Raw genomic sequence first — 23,825 nt, 5'->3', positions numbered from 1 at the left:
CCGAGAAAGCGACGATTACCCCATTAATTTGAGCCAGGATGAAAGATTCGTGGATGAGGAACGTGAGAGTGAAGGACTAGAGTGCAGTGCAGGACGCATCTTTTTTCGCTCTGACCGTAACTTAGGTACAAGTTGGCTCATTGGATTCCACACTCTCTCCTTTTTCTATTGTGGATCAGGGATTTGTATTTTAAACCACCTCGGATACTATATCCTCTTGAAAATGAGAGTTGAGAACGCGAAATGGACGTTCACAGTGACTTATCTCCACGACAATACATCGACAAAGCTCTTTAGCTATGGAGCTAACATGATAGCATCGTGCTTAAATGCAGATATAAACAGAATAAATAAACCCCTGACTGGAAGGATGGACAGAAAATCAACAATACTATTAAACCATGGACCTTTAAATACACGGTTAATGCTTTCCAGCTTGGCGAAGCTTAACAATGCTGTTGCTAACGACGCCATTGAAGCTAAATTAGCAACGGGACCTCACTGAGCTATGATAAAAACATTAGCGCTCCACCTATGCCAGCCAGCCCTCATCTGCTCATCAACACCCGTGCTCACCTGCGTTCCAGCGATGGACGAATGATTTCACCCGATCATCCGTGCGGTCGGCGGCTAGCGTCGGCGGCTAGCGTCGGCAGCTAGCGTCGGATAGCGCGTCTGCTATCCAAGTCAAAGTCCTCCTGGTTGTGTTGCTACAGCCAGCCGCTAATACACCGATCCCACCTACAACTTTCTTCTTTGCGGTCTTCATTGTTCATTAAACAAATTGTAAAAGATTCACCAACCCAGATGTCCAGAATACTGTGGACTTTTGAGATGAAAACATAGCTTTTTTGTATTGGATTCAATGGGGTACCAATACTTCCGTTTCAACGATTGACGTCACACGCATACGTCATCATACATAGACGTTTTCAACCGGAAGTTTTGCGGGAAATTTAAAATTGCACTTCATAAGTTAACCCGGCCATATTGGCATGTGTTGCAATGTTAAGATTTCATCATTGATATATAAACTATCAGACTGCGTGGTCGGTAGTAGTGGGTTTCAGTAGGCCCACTACTATTTAATGTTGAAGCAACAAAGTTTAAGTCAATTGACTGAATGAATATAATCGACTAATCATTGCTGGCGTATGTAGGGTTGGGTATCGTTTGAATTTGAACGATTCCGATTCTTTATTTCGATTCCGATTCCTGACGATTCTCGATTCCGATTCTTTTAAGAGGCAGGGTCAAAAAAAAGTTTAGGATATTTTAAATGAGCTAGCTAACCTACAGTCTTTCTGAATTAAATAGTCTGACATTCTCCATCAATTTTAATTCTTTTAACTTTTTATGAACTTTACTATAAATTCCTCACAGGGCTGTTTTCAACTAGAATATAAATATCAAATCTATGAACTTGAATATAAATATTATAAATTATGAATACATTTTCCCAGGGGTACACTTTCCTCAAGAGAGCTTTATTTTTGAAAACCTCATGAAAACACATTTACACATAAGTGTATGATGCTGCAGGAAACCTCATGAAAACACATTTACACACACAAATGTATGATGCTGCAGGTACTTAAAAATGTTACCGTGCTCCCACTGATGGGCTAACCTGGTGCAGAAAAGCAAATAAACAATAAGAAACAACTTGCAAAACCCAGTCCAGATTAGCAGCAGGTACATTATAAAATCAGAGACAGTTCTTGTTTAGGAAAATTACCATATCCACCTTCTCAGGCAGGATGCGTGAGCGTTCTGGACAGATAGTGTCTCCTGCTGTGGAAAATACACGTTCGCTGGGTGTGGAAGAAGCTTGAATGCATAAATATGAGAAAGCGAGATCTGACTGCAAAGGACAAGTCTTTTGTTGGTTCCACCGGACCACCACCATGTAGCAAGGTCGTCAGACATAAGTATCGGTGGAACGTCCTGGTACATCTGCAGCTCTCTCTCCACTCGTTTCTTGATGGACATGGAGCTCTGTTATTTCGCGGTTATTTCATTTTTTTTATAAAGTAAAGCCACACTTTCGACCGCAGACGCCCGCTATCCATGCTTGAGCTTGACTGACTCGCTCGGCTATGCTAACACTTCCGGCGGTGGGCGCTTCTTCGTTGGTGTTCAGCGGCTTCTTCTTCCGGTTCGGCGGTCATATTTTGTTCCGGTCGGCTGACTGGGTATCGAAAATAGGAATCGAAATTTAAACTTTTGAACGATTCCGGGAGAATCGTAAAGTTAGTCCCGGTTCCAATTGATACTCGATACCCAACCCTAGGCGTATGTAACTAATTCAGTGATGGTATGGTTTGTTTCGGACCGCCTGACAAGTTACATTGAGGAACATCACATGGTTAAAGTTACACAATTTAACAAGTCCGAAAAAGAGTAGGGAGAAGAAGCGCTTATTTGATATTACCCTTTTTCCATATCTTAATACCGTTGATTCATTTCCATTATATCTTTCACATGTTCATTCTTAAAATATTTTCTTTGCTTACGTTTTGTAATTTAAAGTTTTTGCACTTACAGTGTTTGTCACCATTTTCTAATTGAATTAAAAATGGTAGAGAATGTGTAGCAATGGATAGATAAATTATATTTACTCGCTCGGCGTGAAACGTAGGCCTGGGTGATATGGCCTAGAAATAAAATCTCAGATTTTTCACAAACAATTCAGTTTACAATTCTTTCCGTTTTTTTCCTACTTTTTATAAAAAGCAAAGGATACAAATGACCGGGATAATTCCTAACAAGTTTTGCTTTTATTTGATCAAAACTATTTGTTTGAAATGACGCTGTATACGCTGCATCTTACTTTTAGCAACATTCTTATTTGTATAATGTTGTCTTTTTAAACCAGCTATAAATTATAGTTTTTATGCAATAATTTTCAAAGAACTAAAGTAATAGCTCCCTCTGGGAGGCAATCATTCTGCTTGGATTAAAAAACAACTCCTGTAAACAAAAATGTTGCATAGTACGTTGCATGCAAATACACAATAATCTCTAACATTGACATTAATAAAGTGCAAACATTACTAAAACGAGCGTTTTGCAGCTGCATATGCGCGTATGAGCTGTCCGGTTTGGATATGCACAGCAACTGCTTTAGTGATCGATTTGTGCATTGTTCTATTTTCTCATCATACATGGTACCTTGTGTAACTGATTCCATCACAGTAAGTTGCTTTTTAGGGATAGTTCTTGTAGCGGTCTTGGTGCTTCATAAAGAGTTGCATTTCCCTACTCGGCTTGATGCTGTTTCAGATGCTGAAATACGTTTGTTGTGTTGCTGTCTTTTTTTTAAAGAAACTTTGCAGCGTGCAGTCACTTGCTCCACATCTGTTGCCGCACATCTAAATCATTTTGGAACAATTGTTTTTCTTTGGCACAAACGTCTCGCTCTCGTTAGCATTTGCGTTAGCCACGTTTTGCTATGCTTGTGAATCTCTGCTAAGGAAGTAAGGGGGCGTGCGAGGCCTACAGAAGCTAATGGGGGCAAAAAGTATGTCTGAGCAAGAGGAGATAAACATTATCTGCAACATAACACTAAAATGTATCGATTAAATCGATATATCGCCAAGGCCTAGTTAAACACAAACATTATTTATATTAGGGCTTGCAACGATTATTCTTTAAGAAAATAGCTTTGACATATTTTCTGTTGCTCCAATTAATTGTTTAATAAGTGTATATAATACAAATGTATAAAATCTGGACCCAAAAATGTAAATGTGTGGACATAGATTCCGTACGGCCGCTGCAATAGATCACACATGAGAGCAGTGGTGTGTGGGTGCCATGATCTATGTGGCAGCGAACACAGTTTGGAAATTAATAAATATAGTAAAAAATGTAGAACACTCTTTAACTATTTTCCCTAATTTATATATTGAGGCTATGAAGTGTGTTACACTGATTAAAGTTAAAGTACCAATGATTGTCACACACACACTAGGTGTGGTTAAATTACTCCATTAATCGGACAAACTAATCGATAGTTTACTTGATTTCTCAGATAATCAATAGCTGCAGCCCTAATTTATAGTAAGTAACACATTTTCGGGCCAATAGCCATAAGTGAAATTGCTTACTGGATGATCCCCAGAGCACACTAATGTGCTGCAGCACAGTGGTTGGAAATCAGTCAGGTTCAAGATTCAAGAAGCTTTAATGTCAATTCCACCCTTTTTCTCACACATATTTGATCATTTGGAACAAGGGAAAATATAGCGTAAGATAAGTAATACTTGTTGATTGGACGAAGTGACCAGATATACAGTATGTAACAGTAGTAAAATTGAATAAATATCCCAAATAGCAAAAACATACATACCAATATCAATTATTGCCCCTGATGCAAATATACGTAGCAATAAGGATTAATGTGTATCTTGGTGCAAATTTGACACAAAAGAAGCAACACTGTTGAGTAAATAAAGGCACCAGATAGTGCAGATATAGAAACACCAAACAATTATCCCAGATATTAGCAAATATACATAACAGAATGTTGAAAACAGGATAACCACGGTGCAAATAAACTGTATAAAACAGAAATAACACTGATAATGCTATAGTGTAATTATAACATAACAGCGATAATACTGGACATTGAAGATCCCAGCTGCACCATAGCGGAAGGCAGTGTACACCCTGAACAAGTCGCCACCTAGACAACTCATTTAAAAAAAATCACAACTAAAGTAGATCAAATCTCTTAAGTAAAAACATAACACAGTAAATATTAAACTTCTGAGTAGAAAAATAATTTATATTATAATTATTTTATAATATATTATATTATAAAATAATTTATCTTTTTCAGTTCAGGACAGTGACATCACAATGATGTGTCTGTGCATGTTTGCCATGCAGTCAGTTTGTGGTATTTTCATCAAACACTTTTTTATACTGCAAGGTATTTTTCCAGCTTTGTCCCATCCACACTAAAAAGCCAAACTGAGTCCACACTTTTGATTTTTACAATGATGCCATTGCAACGTTAATTCTAACGTCATCCCCCCAATCCGCCACTGATTATAGCGCTTATGTTTTTTTCTTCTGTGACTTTGGCCCAATTCACTGTCACTCACGTAAGGAGCGCCTTTCGCTACACGATCGGTACCAGAAGACAGGATCGGTCCACGCACGTGCAAAGACTACATAATTTCTTGTCAAATTATTATACGTCCCGTCACTGTTATCTTATTTTACTTTTTACATAAAAAAACATTGTTATACAAAACATTACATATAAAACAAACGTCATTTAAGAAAACAGTATTTTGTTCTAAATCGTACATATCCATACAGAAACCCAAACAATCTGCTCGGCAGCGTTTGATAATAAATAAATGAATCTTTTTGACTATTTTCGAATACATCAATACTGCCAATTGCAAAGTCTACTTTTTGCTAGCCTGCAGATATAGATTTAGCTGCACCTTAAATAAAAAAATGCCTCACATTAGGTGCAATGATAGTAGAGTGAAAGTGATAGAAATTGTGGCGATTATACTCCCTAATTTTTCAAATCTACCCTTTGTTCATGTTCATATTTTTGTTTTCCTTTCCTATTAGGTAAGCTTTTCTTTTTGTACAAAACATTATTAATACTATACAGTGTTTCCCATAAACTGCCAAGATACCTGTGGTGGTGGGGGCGTGGCTATGGGCGTGGTCACCATGACATCATCGACTAATTTGCATAATTTACTCCAATGATTTGATTTTCTCTAAAAAGGCTAAAAAAATGTATACTTACTAATTAATAATAACAGTTTTGTTTTAAACGTCCATCCATTTTACAATATAATTACAACACTTTATGTACATATTTATATACAGATTTGAACAATAAGTTATTCACTGAAATATATTTATTAATTGTGGTTCTTACAAAAAATATATCTTATAAAATATAAAAGCTAAAATGTCTCAAAGCTCTGCCCCTTTAATTAGTGCATACTAATTAATTTAACTTTAGCCTACTACTACAACCATATTATTTACCAGCAACATAAAGTGAAACAGAGGCAGAGGTGTCCTGCCACAGTCAGTAACAAATAAACAGAAAACAGTAGTGGTGGTAGATAGACACAGAGCTTCATCAAACTTCTGATCCACTGAACAAAGAGCTCCAAAAATCTTGAACTTTAGACTGCCATCAGTTTTACTCCCTACACTTAACCATGTGTTTCCTACTGCCTGCAGACTTTGCACCCTTTGTTATATACACATGTTGTGTTTCTAATATAAATACATTTAATAAAGTCAAATACAAATAAGGCAACAAGAGAAGTATCCTACACTTCTCTTTTGTAAAGTAAATCTGAACAGCCGATATGGGCATCTACATCAACTATATGATTTGCCTGAGAAGCTCGAGAGGACAAAAAAACCCAAAAAAATTAAAAAAAAATTTTTTTTGTAATTTTTTAATTTTTTTAAATTTGTGGCGGACGTAATTCTTTCGAGGCGGGCCGCCACAAAAAAATGAATGTGTGGGAAACCCTGCTATACAATAACAGAGCACGTAAGGTTGCAGATGCTCCGTCCTAAAAATTGCAAGAAAGGAAATTACGTCGTTTGTGTGGACCAATTGTGTCTTCCGGTACTGATCACGTCGTGACAGCGCCCCCTGGATGCCTTACAGGATGCTGTAGTATTGTTGTGTGTTCCAGGCTGGCTGATTGTCAGTCCACATCCTAATTAATACAACAATAAATAACTTACACGATGCTAAAATACGGTAAACAGCGAAAAAATTCTATTATGTGGCGAGAGTGAATTGTGTGTTTAAGGGGTCCTATTATTCAAAACAAATATTCTTACCTATTCGTACCTGTTTTGTGTATTTGGGATCCCCATAAGTTTCGAACATTTGAAATCAAACCATGGAGGCATGCAGCGATATTTATAAAACAATCTTGCATTGTTCCAAACTTGCTCGGAATGAGCGTTTTGGAATTTGTTACCTCAGGGACATATTTTTCCATAGTTACGCCAGCGGATATCTCCATATATCAGGCCTACTCAACTGGCGGCCCACGGAACACATCCGTTCCGCCAAAGTTCTTAATTTGGTCCGCTGAATACCCAAATAAGCTTGATGAAACCAGTTTTGATTGGGTTGCTCATGTATGCAGTACTCCCACCGCCCCACAGGGGCTACAGAAAGGCATATGTGTCACAATGGGGTGAGTGGAGACTACTCATTCAAACCAAAAATATCACCATCGACTCAGAAAAAAGAAAAACGGATCACGAAAATCAGACTGTGAACAGCGACTCGACAACAAAGTATGGCTTTATTGACAATGCAGTGGGAAAGGTGCTGTGTTCACTTTGCAAGGAAGTAAACACAGTCTTGAAGGAATATAACCTGTGGAGGCACTTTTTGACAAAACATGAAAAATATCAATGAGACAGTGCATGTCCAGCCTCTTGAAACTGCTGCCCTCTATATTATGTTGTTGAACAGCCGTGCCATATATGGCCGAATTTTACAAAAAGTGCTTTGCACGAGTCCGCCCTTTTTATTCAGTTCTAGTCAATAAGATCCTTATTTTTCCTTGTCCTCTTGTTGTGGGGCAGACTGACTTGTACATGCACATTCATGCTAAAATTCTCTACTCTTGCCATTCCTCATAAAAAGTAGTGCATAGTTCTAATTTTTTTATCTGTCAGTAAACTCGATATGGAATCTACAACATGGTTGATGGGGTAGAGACGCTGTCAAAAGGGGGCTTGGCCTGGAGGAAGGCTTCGGCACGTAGATAAAACCTCCCACAAAACGACGCATTCTAAATAGATAGAGAGCAACTTATAAAATAACCTGCTAAATTGTGACCAAAGAACCACAATTACAAGTTATGTAGACCACAAGGAAGTGTTTTAAATCTAGGGGAAAAATCATAATATGACCCACTAAGGTTATCGTGTAGTACGCCACTCCTTGCATCTGGTGCTTAATAAGTTTGCAAAATTAAAAGCCAAGTGCAAAATATGTTCTGTGGTTTTACAACACACATTTTCTGTGCTTCTTAACACATTATTCCCATCTCACTTTAAGTTTTCTCGATGCAGTTTTTATTATAAATGCAAATGTTTAAAAAAAAAAAATCTTGCTAGAAATGCAAGGCAAGGTTTGTCCTCAAATTTTTGAAGATGTGCGCATGTCGCTGCTGTGTCTGGCATGCCACAAAAGTTTGACTCCAAGGAATCCCTGCCTCACCTCCCCATTTCCTCCACCCAAGCCAATCAGAGAGCAGTCCACCATCTCTCACCCACCAAGGAAGTTACCCGCTGTCTTATGCAGATTAGCCATGTGCTGTTCTTATTTATTTCAATTAATTTTCCTTGCATCTGCAAATTGTCATGCTATTTGCAAATAGCTTGTACAGCTGAAGGTTTTTTTCTCTCCTCACGCACATTCAGGGATTATTTTAAATAGAGGTAAAGTGTGGCATTCGAAGCAAATAATTACATTAAAGAGGAGTCATAAATATTAGACTATGAATGAGTTTGCGTTCATTCCCCGTTTACTCCCTGTCTGTTTTGAAAGTACTTCCTTAATTTGTGGCGTCATTCATGCACAGCTAAACTGCCTTCTCCAGGAAGAAAAAAATACTTGGACATGACTCAAAACAGGAGCACAGCTGGCATATGTTTGTAATTGGGCGGACTGCCCTCCATTTGAAAGGGGATATATTTAGCACTGTTGACTCATGAAATGATGGCGACATAGGTCAAAAAACCTAGTGAGAAATTTTAAAAGCCAATATTACGTGTTAACTAGAGGTGTCTTGACCTGAAATTGGTATATCATCAGTGAAAAACAAGTATCTGATTGAGGTACAGTATGTTCTGATCAAGGTTTTATACTGCCATTTACCATACCGATCATCCATGAGTAAGCTTGGCCGATACCAATCACTTGTATTAACTCAGCGTTTCTCAAAGTGTGGAGCGCGCCCCACTGGTGGGGAATAGAGACATGACAGGTGGGGCGCGAGGAACGGGAGGAAATTTCACTTTGATTTTTTAAATTTTTTTATTATTATATTCTTTGATTTTTTTTTTTTTTTACTATGCTTTCATTTTCTATACACACTGTAAATCACTTTGTGATTCTGTCTGTGAAATCCGCTATATAGATAAATGTAAATTACTTATTTTTCCTGTAGGCTTTACATTTCTAGGTAGGAGCGAAAGTTTACTGACATAGCAACAGTAACTAATGGGGGCGGGGCTAAACGGAAGCTTTGTGAATGGCGAGTCACTGTGCGAGGATTTGCTGTTTTGCAAATACATAAAAAATAGAGCCACTGCTGATGAGCTGTTCAAGATAATGGACAGTTTCCTCAAAGAACATGACCTTAAATGGGAAAACTGTGTGGGCTTTTGCTCTGATGGCGCGCATGGCAAAGTCAAGAAACGGGCTGCAGGCTCTAATAAAGAGGGTTGCGCCAAATGCGCATTGGACACAATGTGTCATTCACCGGGAAACACTCGCGTCAAGGCAGCTCAGCCCCGAATTCAATGAGGTTTTAACAGTGGCAGTGTCAAGCCTGCAACCCCGATTTGAAAAGCTGTGCAGTGCAAAACAGGCTCATTGCAGCCACTAATGCTGGAGTACTGTAAAACTCATGTTCACTTGCCCTGTCCTCCTTTTTTTGGCAAAGATTGCAAAGTGGCACTTTTATTTTCATTTATTATTGAACTTGATGCAAGTTATTTGATTTATTATTGAACTTGATGCAAGTTATTACACTTTTATTTGATTTATTATTGAACTTGATGCAAGTTATAACACTTGTTTTATTTATTATTGAACTTGATGCAAGTCATAACACTTTTGTTTTATTTATTATTGAACTTGATGCAAGTTATTTGATTTATTATTGAACTTGATGCAAGTTAGAACACTTTTAAATTAAATGATAATAAATGATAAATGGGTTATACTTGTATAGCGCTTTTCTACCTTCAAGGTACTCAAAGTGCTTTGACAGTATTTCCACATTTACCCATTCACACACACATTCACACACTGATGGAGGGAGCTGCCATGCAAGGTGCTAACCAGCAGCCATCAGAGGCAAAGGGTGAAGTGTCTTGCCCAAGGACACAACGGACGTGACTAGGAAGGTAGAAGGTGGGAATTGAACTCCAGTAACCAGCAATACTCCGATTGCCGTCACTTTTATTTGATTTATTATTGAACTTGATGCAAGTTATAACACTTTTTTTGATTTATTATTGAACATGATGCAAGTTATAACACTTTTTTGATTTATTATTGAACTTGATGCAAGTTATAACACTTTTGTTTTATTTATTATTGAATTGATGCAAGTTATTTTATTTGATATTGAACTTGATGCAAGTTATACCACAGCTGCACAGTTATTTTATTTATTATTGAACTTTATTTTATTTTATGTTATTGAGTTTGAATGTATAAAACTTGATGTTACTTGATGTTCGATAAATTTGAAAATGTTAACCTTGGCATTAGCGTTCTGTTGGGGCGATGGGGGCAGGTGGGGCTTGAAAACTCCCCCTTGTCCAAAGTGGGGGATGACAAAAAAAGTTTGAGAACCACTGTATTAACTGTACATTTTTTAATCTATTTATGGTGACTGCTACTTTATATCAACACAATATTTGAGCTCGTCCTGTGTTCTCTTACTCTGTGTGTAATATGTTCAGCCTCGTCCTCCAGTGATAATGTTACATGATAATGATACTTATGATACAAAGAATTGCAGATTTGCTATAATGGATTATGGAGATGATTATTAATATTCAAGAGGAGCAGCTCCACATTGTGTATGGAGACACATAATTGGCTGCTTGTCAGCCGAGGGTCTACAAATATATACAGTGTCAGCCAGAGGCAAACGACGTTTGTGATCTGTGATAAAATGTATTAATTGGGAATGGCGATAACATTCTTTTTTACCAAAATAGGCACACCCCTAATTGGATTATATCAGCTGTTGGAGTCATTTCACTTGATTAAGCCTTTTTTAACATTCCACTCTATAAAATTATACGTAGTACCGTATTTTCCGCACTGTAAGGCGCACCGGATTATAAGGCGCACCTTCAATGAATGGCATATTTCAAAACTTTGTTTACATAAAGCGTACCGGATTATAAGGCGCACCTATGCATCCATTAGATGGAGCTGCGCTAAAGGGAATGTCAACAAAACAGTCAGATAGGTCAGTCAAACTTTATTAATATATTACAAACCAGCGTTCTAACAACTCTGTTCACTCCCAAAATGAATAAACGGCTGATTTACTCGTGTTACAGTAAATCAAACGTGCAATCACAAAATAATTACACTCAAAATAGTGCAGAGCAATAACAATATCAATAACTCAACGTTGCTCAAACGTTAAATGTCACACAACACAACACACAAAATAAACATTTATAGCGCACTTTCTGAAGTTATTCCTCATCCACAAATCCCTCGAATTCTTCTTCTTCAGTGTCCGAATTAAATAGTTGGGCAAATACGGCATCCAAAATGCCCGGCTCCGTCTCGTCGAAGTCATTAATGGAGTCAGTGTCGCTGCTGTTGTCCAGCAGTTCAGTGACAATTCCTGCCTTCCTGAAAGCTCAGACCACAGTTGAGACTGATAGATCAGCCCAGGCATTTACGATCCACTGGCAGATAGTGGCGTATGTCGTCCGGCGCTGTCTCCCTGTCTTGGTGAACGTGTGTTCGCCTTCTGTCATCCACTGTTCCCACGCAGTTCGCAGTCTAGCTTTGAATGCCCTGTTGACACCAATATCCAGCGGCTGGAGTTCTTTTGTCAATCCACCCGGCTGCTCTATTCCCGTGTTCTACTGCGTGACTGATTGCCTTGAGTTTGAACCCTGGGTCGTAAGCGTGTCTCTTAGTAGGAGCCATTTTGGGGTCTTTACAGAAACACACAAATGGAAATGAAACGTCATATGATCCCAGCATGCACTGCACGCTTCTTCTTCTACGGGGGTGGCTGCTTACCGTAGAAGAAGAAGCGCTTCTTCTTCTACGGGGAAAAAGAAGTTGGCGGCTGTTTACCGTAGTTGCGAGACCTAAATTTTATGAAAATGAATTTTAGGTTTGTTGTGGCTCAATATTGGTCCATAAATAAGGCGCACCGGATTATAAGGCGCATTGTAAGCTTTTGAGAACATTTTTGGTTTTTAGGTGCGCCTTATAGTGCGGAAAATACGGTATGTATTATTTGTGCTGGCATCAGATCAATATCGGTATTTTATCGATAGTGGAAAAAGTTGTATCGTGACTAGGGATGTCCGATAATGGCTTTTTGCCGATATCCGATATTCCGATATTGTCCAACTCTTTAATTACCGATACCGATATCAACCGATATATGCAGTCGTGGAATTAACACATTATTATGCCTAATTTGGACAACCATGTATGGAGAAGATAAGGTACTTTTTAAAAATAATAATAAAATAAGATAACTAAATTAAAAACATTTTCTTGAATAAAAAAGAAAGTAAAACAATATAAAACAGTTACATAGAAACTAGTAATTAATGAAAATGAGTAAAATTAACTGTTAAAGGTTAGTACTATTAGTGGACCAGCAGCACGCACAATCATGTGTGCTTACAGACTGTATCCCTTGCAGACTGTGTTGATATATGTTGATATATAATGTAGGAACCAGAATATTGATAACAGAAAGAAATGGGGGGGAGGGAGGTTTTTTGGGTTAGTGCACTAATTGTAAGTGTATCTTGTGTTTTTTATGTTGATTTAATAAAAAAACAAAAACAAAAACCGATACAGATAATAAAAAAAACGATACCGATAATTTCCGATATTACATTTTAACGCATTTATATCGGCAGGCCGATATTATCGGACATCCCTAATCGTGACACATATATTATCTTTTTAATGTTTTGCAGTGCATTTACATTACCGTTCAAAAGTTTGGGGTCACATTAAAATGTCCTTATTTTTGAAGGAAAAGCACTGTACTTTTCAATGAAGATAACTTTAAACTAGTCTTAACTTTAAAGAAATACACTCTATACATTGCTAATGTGGTAAATGACTATTCTAGCTGCAAATGTCTGGTTTTTGGTGCAATATCTACGTAGGTGTATAGAGGCCCATTTCCAGCAACTATCACTCCAGTGTTCTAATGGTACAATGTGTTTGCTCATTGGCTCAGAAGGCTAATTGATGATTAGAAAACCCTTGTGCAATCATGTTCACACATCTGAAAACAGTTTAGCTCGTTACAGAAGCTACAAAACTGACCTTCCTTTGAGCAGATTGAGTTTCTGGAGCATCACATTTGTGGGGTCAATTAAACGCTCAAAATGGCCAGAAAAAGAGAACTTTCATCTGAAACTCGACAGTCTATTCTTGTTCTTAGAAATGAAGGCTATTTCACAAAATTGTTTGGGTGACCCCAAACTTTTGAACGGTAGTGTATAACTAAAGTATAATTTGTCTTTCTTGTGCTTATTCATATTTTTGATGTATTGTTGGTATGTATTCCTTTCTTTGTAGCCGCCTGGTTCCATGGACCCAATGGGGAAATTGAGAGGGCAACCGTACGGTCCTGGTAGCCCATACAGTCAGCAGTCACAACAGGGGCCTCCCACAGCGCAGCAGGGTCCTGGATATCCTGGCCAGGGGTATGGACCCCCAGGTCCTCAGCGATACCCAGTTGGAATGCAAGGACGAACCCCTGGAGGCATGGGTGCCATGCCCTATGGTCCACAGGTATTGATCTTATTGAGTTTCTGCCTTCTTCTTTAGTTGTCCTCACCATCAGTCTTGTGTTCTAGATGGGGTCCTATGGATCTGGAGGATACGGTTCACAAGGCCAGGCCCCATATTATGGCCAGCCTGGTCAAGGTCCCCACCCAAGCCAGCATCAAACACCCTACTCTCAGCCCCAAGCAGGGCAACCAGGTGGCCAAACATCTTACCCCGGGCAACCACACCCGCCACCAAGTTCAGTGCCGCACACTCAAGGGGGATCCCCATATCAACAACCTCATATGCCCCCATCTGGTCCACCTCAAGGCCCCCCACAGTCTCAGCCGTCCTATTCCCAAACGTCGGCCTCACAGCCTGGCCAATCCCCGTACCAGCAGCAGGGTCAAAGCGGTCAAACCCCACAGCAGCCGAGTTCCCAGGCTCCCCCAGGACCCCAAGGGCAGGCCAACTACCCGGTCTCTGCGCAACCACCACAGCAGACCCCATCGCAACAACAGCAGGCACAGTCCCAGCCACCCCAGCACCAACAGGGCCAGTCTGGAGCATACCCACAGAATCCTCAGCAGCAGCAGCAGCAAGCACAGCAGTCACCTTATCAGCGCTTTCCTCCTCCACAACAGGTGCTGATCAGATCAGAATCCTACTCATCCACGTCGTTGTACTTTACTGTACAAGCATCTGTACATCTGGCAGTGTACTTGAGCATGTGTTGGCTTTTTTAGGAGCTATCCCAGGACTCTTTTCAGTCCAACGCCCCACCATCTTCACAGCCAAAAAGTGGTCCAGAGGACAGTCAAGGCCGTCCTTCCAGCCTCCCGGTCAGTCATGTATGCATCAGCTGGAATACAAATTCTTTTTCACAGTATAGTTTTTCTTTTTTTAATTAGTTAGATTTGAGTTTGTGGTTTAATTGGATTAGCATCCTGTCGAAGGATCTGTTTATTTTTGCTATCTTTTGATGTAGTCAGGTTTAATCCGTTTACATTCGGAATGTACTCGAAGTCTGCTCTCCCTCACATGATTTCAGGACCTGTCAGGATCCATTGACGACCTGCCTACTGGTACCGACGGTGCTCTGAGTCCTGGTGTGAGCACACCAGGGGTTTCGAGCAGTCAGGGTGAGCAGAGCAACCCGGCCCAGTCACCCTTCTCGCCTCACACATCTCCACACCTGCCGGGTATTCGAGGCCCCTCCCCTTCCCCGACCGGGTCCCCTGCCAGCGCCAGTACACCTCGTGCTGGACCGTTGTCCCCTGCCAACATGCCAGGTAAATGTATTTCTTCACAGAACATTTTTTTTGTACATTCAGAGATATGCTGGTGTTATTGTCTTGCCCTTCAGGTTATGTCGACACAATAACTACATACTTCGCGCCAACTGGCCTTTCAATCACATAATCACAAAAAATACCCAAGTAATGGTATCAGTCTTGGTCCTGCTAACACAAGGTCAATATGCTTCTTTAGGCAATCAGATGCCTCCGAGGCCATCAAGTGTGCAGTCAGATGGCAGCCTTCACCCCGGCATGAGCCAGTCTCCACTGGCCCCTGACAGAGGTACACTGTAAATGCAATTATCATGTAAGACAGGGGTGTCAAACTCAGTTCTCATGGTTGTAAAACCATATTCAGGAACTCTTGTCTCCTCATTTAATAGACTTGCCCTGTATTTAGTAACATCTTTTTCAAAATGGTGCACACCTTATTTTGAAAATTGATATCAAAAAAGAATACAGGTAAGAATATGCTCATAGTGTACAGCTAAATAATTGTTTGTAATGTCCTGATTAGAGATGGTTATCTATCACACTTGAACCGATACGGTACCAATCGCCAATACCTGTGAATCAAGTAAACCAGTATTCAACGGTGCTGATTTTTGGTACCTTTCTGTGCGTTCATGTGGTAATAAATAATCTTTTAACAATATTTGTAATTTAATATTTAGCACTGAGGTGTGCTGTCCAGAATTTATATATTGGTTTCTTATACTTCTGAGTGTCATTTGCAAGTATGCATTCATTTCAGTTTGTCCTGTTCCGATATCAATATTTTGCTACCCGTACCAAAATGTATTTTTATACTTTTCAAAATAAGGGTACCACAAAAAAAGTCATATTGACTTCATTTTAATACAAAATCTTATGATGTATTAAACATATTTCTTAATGCTTTTAAAGAACAATTTTAGAAGGTTGAAATTAAAAAGCATTAAACACATTGGGATTTTCTGATTGCACTCAAAGAACAATTAACAAGTGTATATATTACATATAGCCTGCCATAATCTAGGATTAGGTTAGAATAAAATAGAAAGCCTTAGTGGCATTGTAATAAATGCTTCATGATTTATTAGGGATGTCCGATAATGGCTTTTTTGCCGATATCCGATATTCCGATATTGTCCAACTCTTAATTACCAATACCGATATCAACCAATACCGATATAAACCGATACCGATATATACAGTTGTGGAATTAACACATTATTATGCCTAATTTGGACAACCAGGTATGGTGAAGATAAGGGCCTTTTTTTAAAAATTTATAAAATTAAATAAATTAAACATTTTCTTGAATAATAAAGAAAGTAAAACAATATAAAAACAGTTATATAGAAATTAGTAATTAATGAAAATGAGTGAAATTAACTGTTAAAGGTTAGTACTATTAGTGTATCAGTAGCACGCACAATCATGTGTGCTTACGGACTGAATCCCTTGCAGACTATTGATATATATTGCTATATAATGTAGGAACCAGAATATTAATAACAGAAAGAAACAACCCTTTTGTGTGAATGAGTGTAAATGGGGGAGCGAGGTTTTTTGGGTTGGTGCACTAATTGTAAGTGTATCTTGTGTTTTTTATGTTGATTTAATAAAAAAATTAAAAAAAACAACAACAAAAATGATACCGATAATAAAAAAAACCATACCGATAATTTCCGATATTACATTTTAAAGCATTTATCGGCCTGCCGATATTATCGGACATCTCTATGATTTATGGTTGACACTCTTGGTCTGGCTTTAAGACACATACTATAAATACTAAATAAATGATAAATGGGTTATACTTGTATAGCGCTTTTCTACCTTCAAGGTACTCAAAGCGCTTTGACAGTATTTCCACATTCACCCATTCACACACACATTCACACACTGATGGCGGGAGCTGCCATGCAAGGCGCTAACCAACACCCATCAGGAGCAAGGGTGAAGTGTCTTGCCCAAGGACACAACGGACGTGACTAGGATGGTAGAAGGTGGGGATTGAACCCCAGTAACCAGCAACCCTCCGATTGCTGGCACGGCCACTCTACCAACTTCGCCACGCCGCCCCAAAAAACTAAAAACAATACTATGGCTAAAAGTACACAGCTAAAATGTTGCAGGTAAAGCACACATTGTTAAAGATAGAACACAAATTGTAGGAATTTGTCACAAAATTCAGTCCTTTCATTTGCATTAGTTTACGCTGCGTGGACTGTTTAGACTGAGCTAATAATTGGCAACAAGCAAAGTATCTGTTTATGCGTCTACATATCTGAATGGGCACAGCAGGCAGCTAGTTAACTTCATTACCTGTTGATCTGACTGTTTATTTGTTAAGCTAAATTTGAAGCAAATATTGTAATACTTTATTCATACCACCTTTGGCGAGGCATGTTTTAAAGCAGGGCTGCAGCGCGGTGCTTTCGTGTTTAAAGCGACATCTTTATCTATAGTGTGGAGCCGAAATACCTCCATATTGCGCTTCACACACCCTCTTTATTAACCAGTAGAATTGTTTTTTGCCATTCTTTCTTTCCAAGCTGTTTGTTCTTGTATGCACTCTCAGCATACAAGTGGATGTTTTTTTTAAACATATTTTCTGTCTTTTGGCTTTTTGTTCTTAAAAAATTAGCTATTCGAAAACTACAGCCCCAGGTTAAGACATTACAAAACTGTTTGTTTGTAGATTGGGAAAACCAAGCTTTTGAACTCTGCAACCTCATTTATTTAAACCGAATGTAACAACCGAGCGCGTGTGCACTTTGCTGAATAAATGACACCATGTGAGATTAAAAAACCCAACATAAATCATGTTGTCGACCAGCCTCTGTATATTGGAGCATCGATTTTTAAACATAACAAAGTCCAATATTGACATCAGGAATTTCAGCAAAAACAGAAACTTGGCTGATTAAGCCAGGTGATTTTGCTATTCGAGGCCTCTGGTTGGCCAAAACACACTTGTCAGCCAGCAAATATGTTTTTATAAGGACAGAGATCCTTTCAAAATGCTGTTGTATGTGGACATAGTATGTGGGCATATCTTACCCCCAAAGTCTAAAAGATGTACATATGTCCTCACGCAGCAGGGTGTGTCATTTAAATACATAGTGCACACATTCGGCCTTCAGTGCGAGTGTAATGTAAGCTATTGTTTAATATCTTTTTCTGAACAATACCTGTCTCCGCACAACATTTTAGGGTTTATGCAGAGAAACCCTCAGATGCCACCTTACGTTCCCCCTCAGTCAGCTTCTGCGTTGTCGCCTCGCCAGTCTTCAGGTGGACAGATGCATCCTGCGATGGGTCCATATCAACAAAATAACTCCATGGGGGGATATGGACAACAAGGGGGACAATATGGCCCCCAAGGTGTGTATCATTTTGAATGCTTGTAGACATTATTTTTCCCCCCCGACTTGATTTACTACCTTTTTTTTTTTTTTAAAGTGTTTTAACTGTTTTTAAACCTGTGGGCTCCATCTCTTCCACACACAGGCATAGCATAGCAAGCTATCGCGAGTCGCTCCCTCTAACTCTGTTGCAGCTATTAATAGCTGTCAAGCAGAAAGTCAGCTGACGTAGCAGAGCCTCCTGTCAGTGGAGCTCAGACTGTGACAAAGGCTTGTTGCTCTGGGAACATAGCTTTCACTGCTAGCACATAATCAAAAGAAAAGTGTGCCTTATGTACACAAAGACATTGTTCTCACTGAATTGTCTTAATACACAGATATTAAGTAGTTAGTCACTGGATATATATTGTTATATTTTCTTTAGGTTATCCTCGCCAACCTGGCTATGGCAACATGCCCAATGCCAACTACACAGGAACAGGCATGGGTCAAATGGCAGGTCAAGGTGGGGGACAACCGTATGCTGGCATGCCCCCAGGAAGGATGCCTCAGAATCAAATGGGGCCACGTCCTTATGGCCCTGGCATGAGTCCCAACATGGTCCCAAACATGCCTCCGAACATGGGCAACATACCGCCCCAGGTTGGCTCTGGGATGTGCCCTCCTCCAGGCATGAACAGAAAGGCCCAAGATCCCGCAGCCTTGCAGCACCCCGCCTCTAACTCAATGCACAACAGGTTGGTTTTTGCTCAAGCCTCCTTTTGATTTACTTTATCATGCTGTCAGTGATAGACACTCTGACTTCTGTCCCCCTTTCCAGGATGTCTGGTTATCCCAATATGCCTCCAGGCATGATGGGCTCTGGCCCTCCTTATGGCCCTCCTATTAATAACATGCCCGGAATGATGAACACCCAAGGTGGATCACCTTATTCCATAGGGCCAAACATGGCCAACAACTCTAGTGGTAAATTATGCAAATTGATTTCACCTGAGTTTAATATTTTGTTTGTGAAGCCAAGTCATATCAAGTATTCCTAATTTAAATGTGCGTAGGTATGGCTCCAAGTCCAGAGATGAACAATAAAATGAATAACAAAGTTGATGGGGGAGGAACACCTAAACCTGAGCCCAAATCTAAGGTAGATTTGCTTTTGTGTTGGATTGATTGTTTTTCTAAAAACAAACACACCTACTAAACATGGGTTTAACTTTTGTCACACAAAACAGAAGTCCAATTCTTCCACCACGACCAGTGAAAAGATAACGCGCCTGTATGAGTTAGGACCAGAGCCTGAGAGGAAGATGTGGGTTGACCGCTATTTGGCTTTCATTGAGGAAAAAGCCATGCCCATGACCAACCTGCCTGCTGTAGGACGCAAACCTCTTGACCTCTTTCGGCTGTATGTGTCAGTGAAAGACATTGGAGGCATGACACAGGTACTTACTTAGTGTTTCTCATTTGAATGTATTCCTTTCTCTTATCTTTTACATTACTTTACATTGTTTTTTGTGTCTCAGGTGAATAAGAACAAAAAATGGCGTGATTTGGCCACAAGTCTGAATGTGGGTACATCTAGCAGTGCTGCCAGTTCTTTGAAAAAGCAGTACATTCAGTGTTTGTACGCCTTTGAGTGTAAAATTGAGCGTGGCGAAGACCCACCTCCCGAGATTTTTTCAGACAACAAGAAGAACCAATCTCCAAAGGTCCAGCCCCCCTCGCCAGGTTAGCGCCACACCCTTGTCTTTCTAATGTGGTCTATATTTCTGTGACATTAAAATGATTTGTCATATTTATATTTGTCTGCTTCTCTCTACTTTCAAACTGAAGCGTCCCTCTGCTCCACAGCTGGGTCAGGCTCTCTACAGGGCCCTCAGACTCCCCAGTCAACCAGCAGCTCTATGGCAGAGGGCGGAGACCTAAAGCCTCCAACCCCAGCCTCCACTCCTCATTCCCAGATGCCCCCCATGCCACCTGGCTCTAGGTGACTTTCTCATTAGACTATTGCAGTCAAACTGATCATAAATTGGTGAAACTAATTGTATTGTATTCTGCCATTCCCACTATTACCATTTCAAACACCCTCATTTTTTCCTTCCGTCCTAGAAGTAGTGTTAACCTGCAAGACCCCTTTTCTGAAGGAAGCGATCCTGCCTACCCACGTAAAAACATGACACCCAACTCCGCTTATCAGTCTGGTATGAACACCTCAGACATGCAAGGTCGCATGGGCCACTATGAACCCAACAAGGACCCCTTCAGTAATATGCGAAAAGGTAAAAAGGCTTGCTAAATAGACGAGAGCTGAATGAATCATAAAATGGTTCCCTAAGTAACGGCTCAGTTAATTTGCACTAAACAGACTTTAATTTTGAATGCATCCTCAGTCGGGGAGCAGTTTCTTCCTGCTAACCAGGGTGGGAACAGCGGGATGGGCGACCAGCAGCAGCAACCGCTACAACAGCAGCAGCAGCAGCAGCCTCCATTCAATCGTGGACCACCCGGAGCCATGGGCACAATGCCAATGGGGCCCAGACAACAGTATCCCTATGGACCAGGCTACGACAGGAGGTCAGAAATTCTGAATTTTAAAGGTCACTAAAGATGGTTGATGAAATCCAGGGGCTAATTCCCTTTACAAGTCAGAAAAAGATACTGTGTCTGTAACTAATATCTTAATTTCAAGATTTCCGCACGTCATTAAAAAGCATCAAAAAGTCAAATGGATTTTGCGAAAATGAATGGTATTAAATTTGATGCCCAGAGGCATTCAAAATATAATATGATTGTAGGTTGGGATCTTCAGTAAATCAATGCATGGAACAATAAATGAAAATTAACTCAATAACTTTGCCGTCATCGATAAATTGCTATGTCCGTGTGTTTGTTTTTTTGACTCTGGCATTCAAACTAGATACAAAAGGTCTCACTTTGTGCATCGCTCTCAGCACCTGAGCACGTTTATTTGACAGTAGAATTACAAAAACAGAGTAAGCCTCTTGTCATTCATCCCCAGTCTTTGTTTTGGTATGCGCAGGCTGGACCTACTTGCAATTCTTTTCCACTCCTTTTCCTGTGTGTAGTAGTGGTAGCGACACTCACTTTATTGTTGGAGCTGGAACTAATCATTTTAATACAACAGTCACTTTAAATGTGCACATTGTTTCAAAACCATAGAAGAAGATCTTGGCGAAGGTGGGCTGTGTTAATGCAGGAAATTATGTCTTAACAAGTTGACCAATCATAGCACTTTTTTCCCCCCTAACTTTATTTCAACAACAATATGACACACAAAATTCAAACAATCAGAACATACAAGTAAACAGGTCTTTTTGAATTTTTTCAAAACATGTGCATAGAAATTACCTTTCTCTATAATTTTCAAACAGTAATTAAGAAATTCAAACAAAACTACCATAAGAAAAGAGTAAAGAAAAGAAACATGATGTTCTGATGTTTTGTGGTGATTATGTTCTTTCCCAGATCTGAGCAAGGAATGGGTCCAGAAAGCAACATGGGATCTAGTGCTCCTCAGCCAAACTCTATAATACCTGCCAATGCCGACGCTGGGATGTATTCGCCAAATCGCTTTCCACCACAGCAACCACGGTCCGTTAACAAAACCTCTTTATACAATATTATGTTGGCAGATACTGGCTACATGCCGTTTTATAGACTGGATGGAAGACCAAATGTAATCACCTTTTGTCTATTTGGTTTTATTTTTAATATGATGATATACAGTATATTGTGTGATAGCATAATCACATACGCTTGAATTTGTATATATTATACATCTTCCCTTGTGGCTCAATAGTTTTTCTAAGTCTAAGTCTAAAAAATATAGTGATGGAAAATATTGGTGAAACAAAAAACATAAAAAGTCAGTCCTATTAGTAAATTTAACCAAGTCAAAACTGTATACTATGAATTAATCTTTTGAATAAGAAATATTTTCATGGCCAAGCTGGCATTGACAGTGTATCATTTGCAGACATGATTCCTATGGTAATCAGTATCCTGGACAGGGAACGCCCCCTACTGGCTCTTACCCCAATCAGCAGCCTGGAATGTACCCACAGCAACAGCAGGTAAATGTCAAACTGCGCTATGCTAATGAGCAGAGTTTAGTACACTGGATTCTGACCATGTTTTGTTGTTGGTTTTTTTTTAGAGCTACAAGCGTCCTGTTGAAGGAGGCTACCCTCCTTCAAAACGTCATGAGTCAGAGTACAGTGGGTCTTTCCCGGGTGGACAACCACCACCACAGCAGCAAGGCGGCGTACCTGCACCTTCTCCAGGACAGCAAGAGCCGTACAATCAATACAGCGGCAGTGGACCATATCCAGGCTCTGAACGCCGCCCGCCTGGCCCAGGCAATCAGTATCCATTTCCCTTTGGTCGTGACAGGATGCAGGGAGCAACCGGCCCTAACGCTCAGCCCGCCATGCCCCCTCAGATGATGCAGCCGGGCCCAGAGGGTCCTCAGGGAGGCATGTGGCAGGGACCACGAGACATTAACTATCAGAACTACCATGGTCGACAGGGTGGCCCTGGGGGCCCGCCTCAGGGACCCGGTTACCCAAGCATGAACCGCTCTGAAGAGATGATGTCATCAGAACAGCGAATGAATCATGAAAACCAGTGGGGTGGTCAGATGGGACCGCGGCAGCCTCCGTACGGTCCAGCCGGGCCGGGTCAACCGATGCCTCGTTCTGTGCAGGCCAACTACCAGTCCCCGCAAGGCGTGCAGAACCACATTCCACAAGTATCCAGCCCAGCGTCCATGCCCCGTCCGATGGAGAGCAGGACATCCCCAAGTAAATCTCCCTATATGCACGGAGTAATGAAAATGCAAAAGGCCGGCCCTCCTGTGCCTGCATCACATATAGTGCCCTCTTCAGTGCAGTCACCTTTAATAAGGCGAGACATGCCTTTCCCCATGGGTTCCATCGAAGCTAGCCACCCTCTCCTGAAACCACGTCGGAGACTCACCGTGAAAGAGATCGGTATGTCTCTTTAAAAGCATTTTGAAACTGTCTGTTGGTATTTCAAAAGTAGCTACTGACTTTGCATGTGTTCTCTGTGCCTGTGTGAGTTCTAAATTCTCCCCATGTTAGGTTATGATTGTTGATTATTCTGCTGCTGATAGGTTGCATCTCCCTTTGACGCTGCACTTAACCTAAATAGGAGATGGGGAATCTTGTACTTGGTGGTCATGATAGTTTTTTTTTCTTCCTAACGTAGGAACCCCAGAGGCATGGAGAGTCATGATGTCATTAAAGTCGGGTCTACTGGCTGAGAGTACCTGGGCCTTGGACACAATCAACATTCTCCTTTATGATGACAGCAGTATTTCCACCTTTGATCTCAATACGGTGAGACTTCATT

The 23,825-nt window shown here is 40.2% G+C and overlaps 1 protein-coding gene across 8 annotated transcripts in view; it reads left to right on the top strand.

Moving 5' to 3' along the window:
- arid1aa (AT-rich interaction domain 1Aa) overlaps positions 1-23,825 on the top strand; it is a 30,167-nt gene that overhangs the window by 3,258 nt on the left and 3,084 nt on the right. The window contains exons 2-19 of one of the 8 annotated variants that reach the window (XM_062063325.1): positions 13,589-13,804; positions 13,870-14,424; positions 14,527-14,631; positions 14,832-15,072; positions 15,272-15,361; positions 18,283-18,453; positions 18,859-19,171; positions 19,255-19,400; positions 19,490-19,575; positions 19,664-19,873; positions 19,955-20,159; positions 20,283-20,418; positions 20,544-20,710; positions 20,822-21,005; positions 21,918-22,043; positions 22,429-22,525; positions 22,609-23,443; positions 23,682-23,812. In XM_062063325.1, the coding sequence (XP_061919309.1) occupies positions 13,589-13,804; positions 13,870-14,424; positions 14,527-14,631; positions 14,832-15,072; positions 15,272-15,361; positions 18,283-18,453; positions 18,859-19,171; positions 19,255-19,400; positions 19,490-19,575; positions 19,664-19,873; positions 19,955-20,159; positions 20,283-20,418; positions 20,544-20,710; positions 20,822-21,005; positions 21,918-22,043; positions 22,429-22,525; positions 22,609-23,443; positions 23,682-23,812 (4,014 nt within the window). Of the gene's footprint in view, positions 1-13,588; positions 13,805-13,869; positions 14,425-14,526; positions 14,632-14,831; positions 15,073-15,271; positions 15,362-18,282; positions 18,454-18,858; positions 19,172-19,254; positions 19,401-19,489; positions 19,576-19,663; positions 19,874-19,954; positions 20,160-20,264; positions 20,419-20,540; positions 20,711-20,821; positions 21,006-21,917; positions 22,044-22,428; positions 22,526-22,608; positions 23,444-23,681; positions 23,813-23,825 lie in introns of all 8 variants that reach the window. The other 7 variants (XM_062063328.1, XM_062063326.1, XM_062063324.1 and 4 more) reach the window with 7 other exon arrangements.

The sequence above is a fragment of the Entelurus aequoreus genome, linkage group LG11, assembly GCF_033978785.1.
Source record: "Entelurus aequoreus isolate RoL-2023_Sb linkage group LG11, RoL_Eaeq_v1.1, whole genome shotgun sequence".
Classification (NCBI taxonomy): domain Eukaryota; kingdom Metazoa; phylum Chordata; class Actinopteri; order Syngnathiformes; family Syngnathidae; genus Entelurus; species Entelurus aequoreus.
Note: the sequence above shows the minus strand (reverse complement) of the source record. Positions and strands in the feature narration are given on the sequence as shown.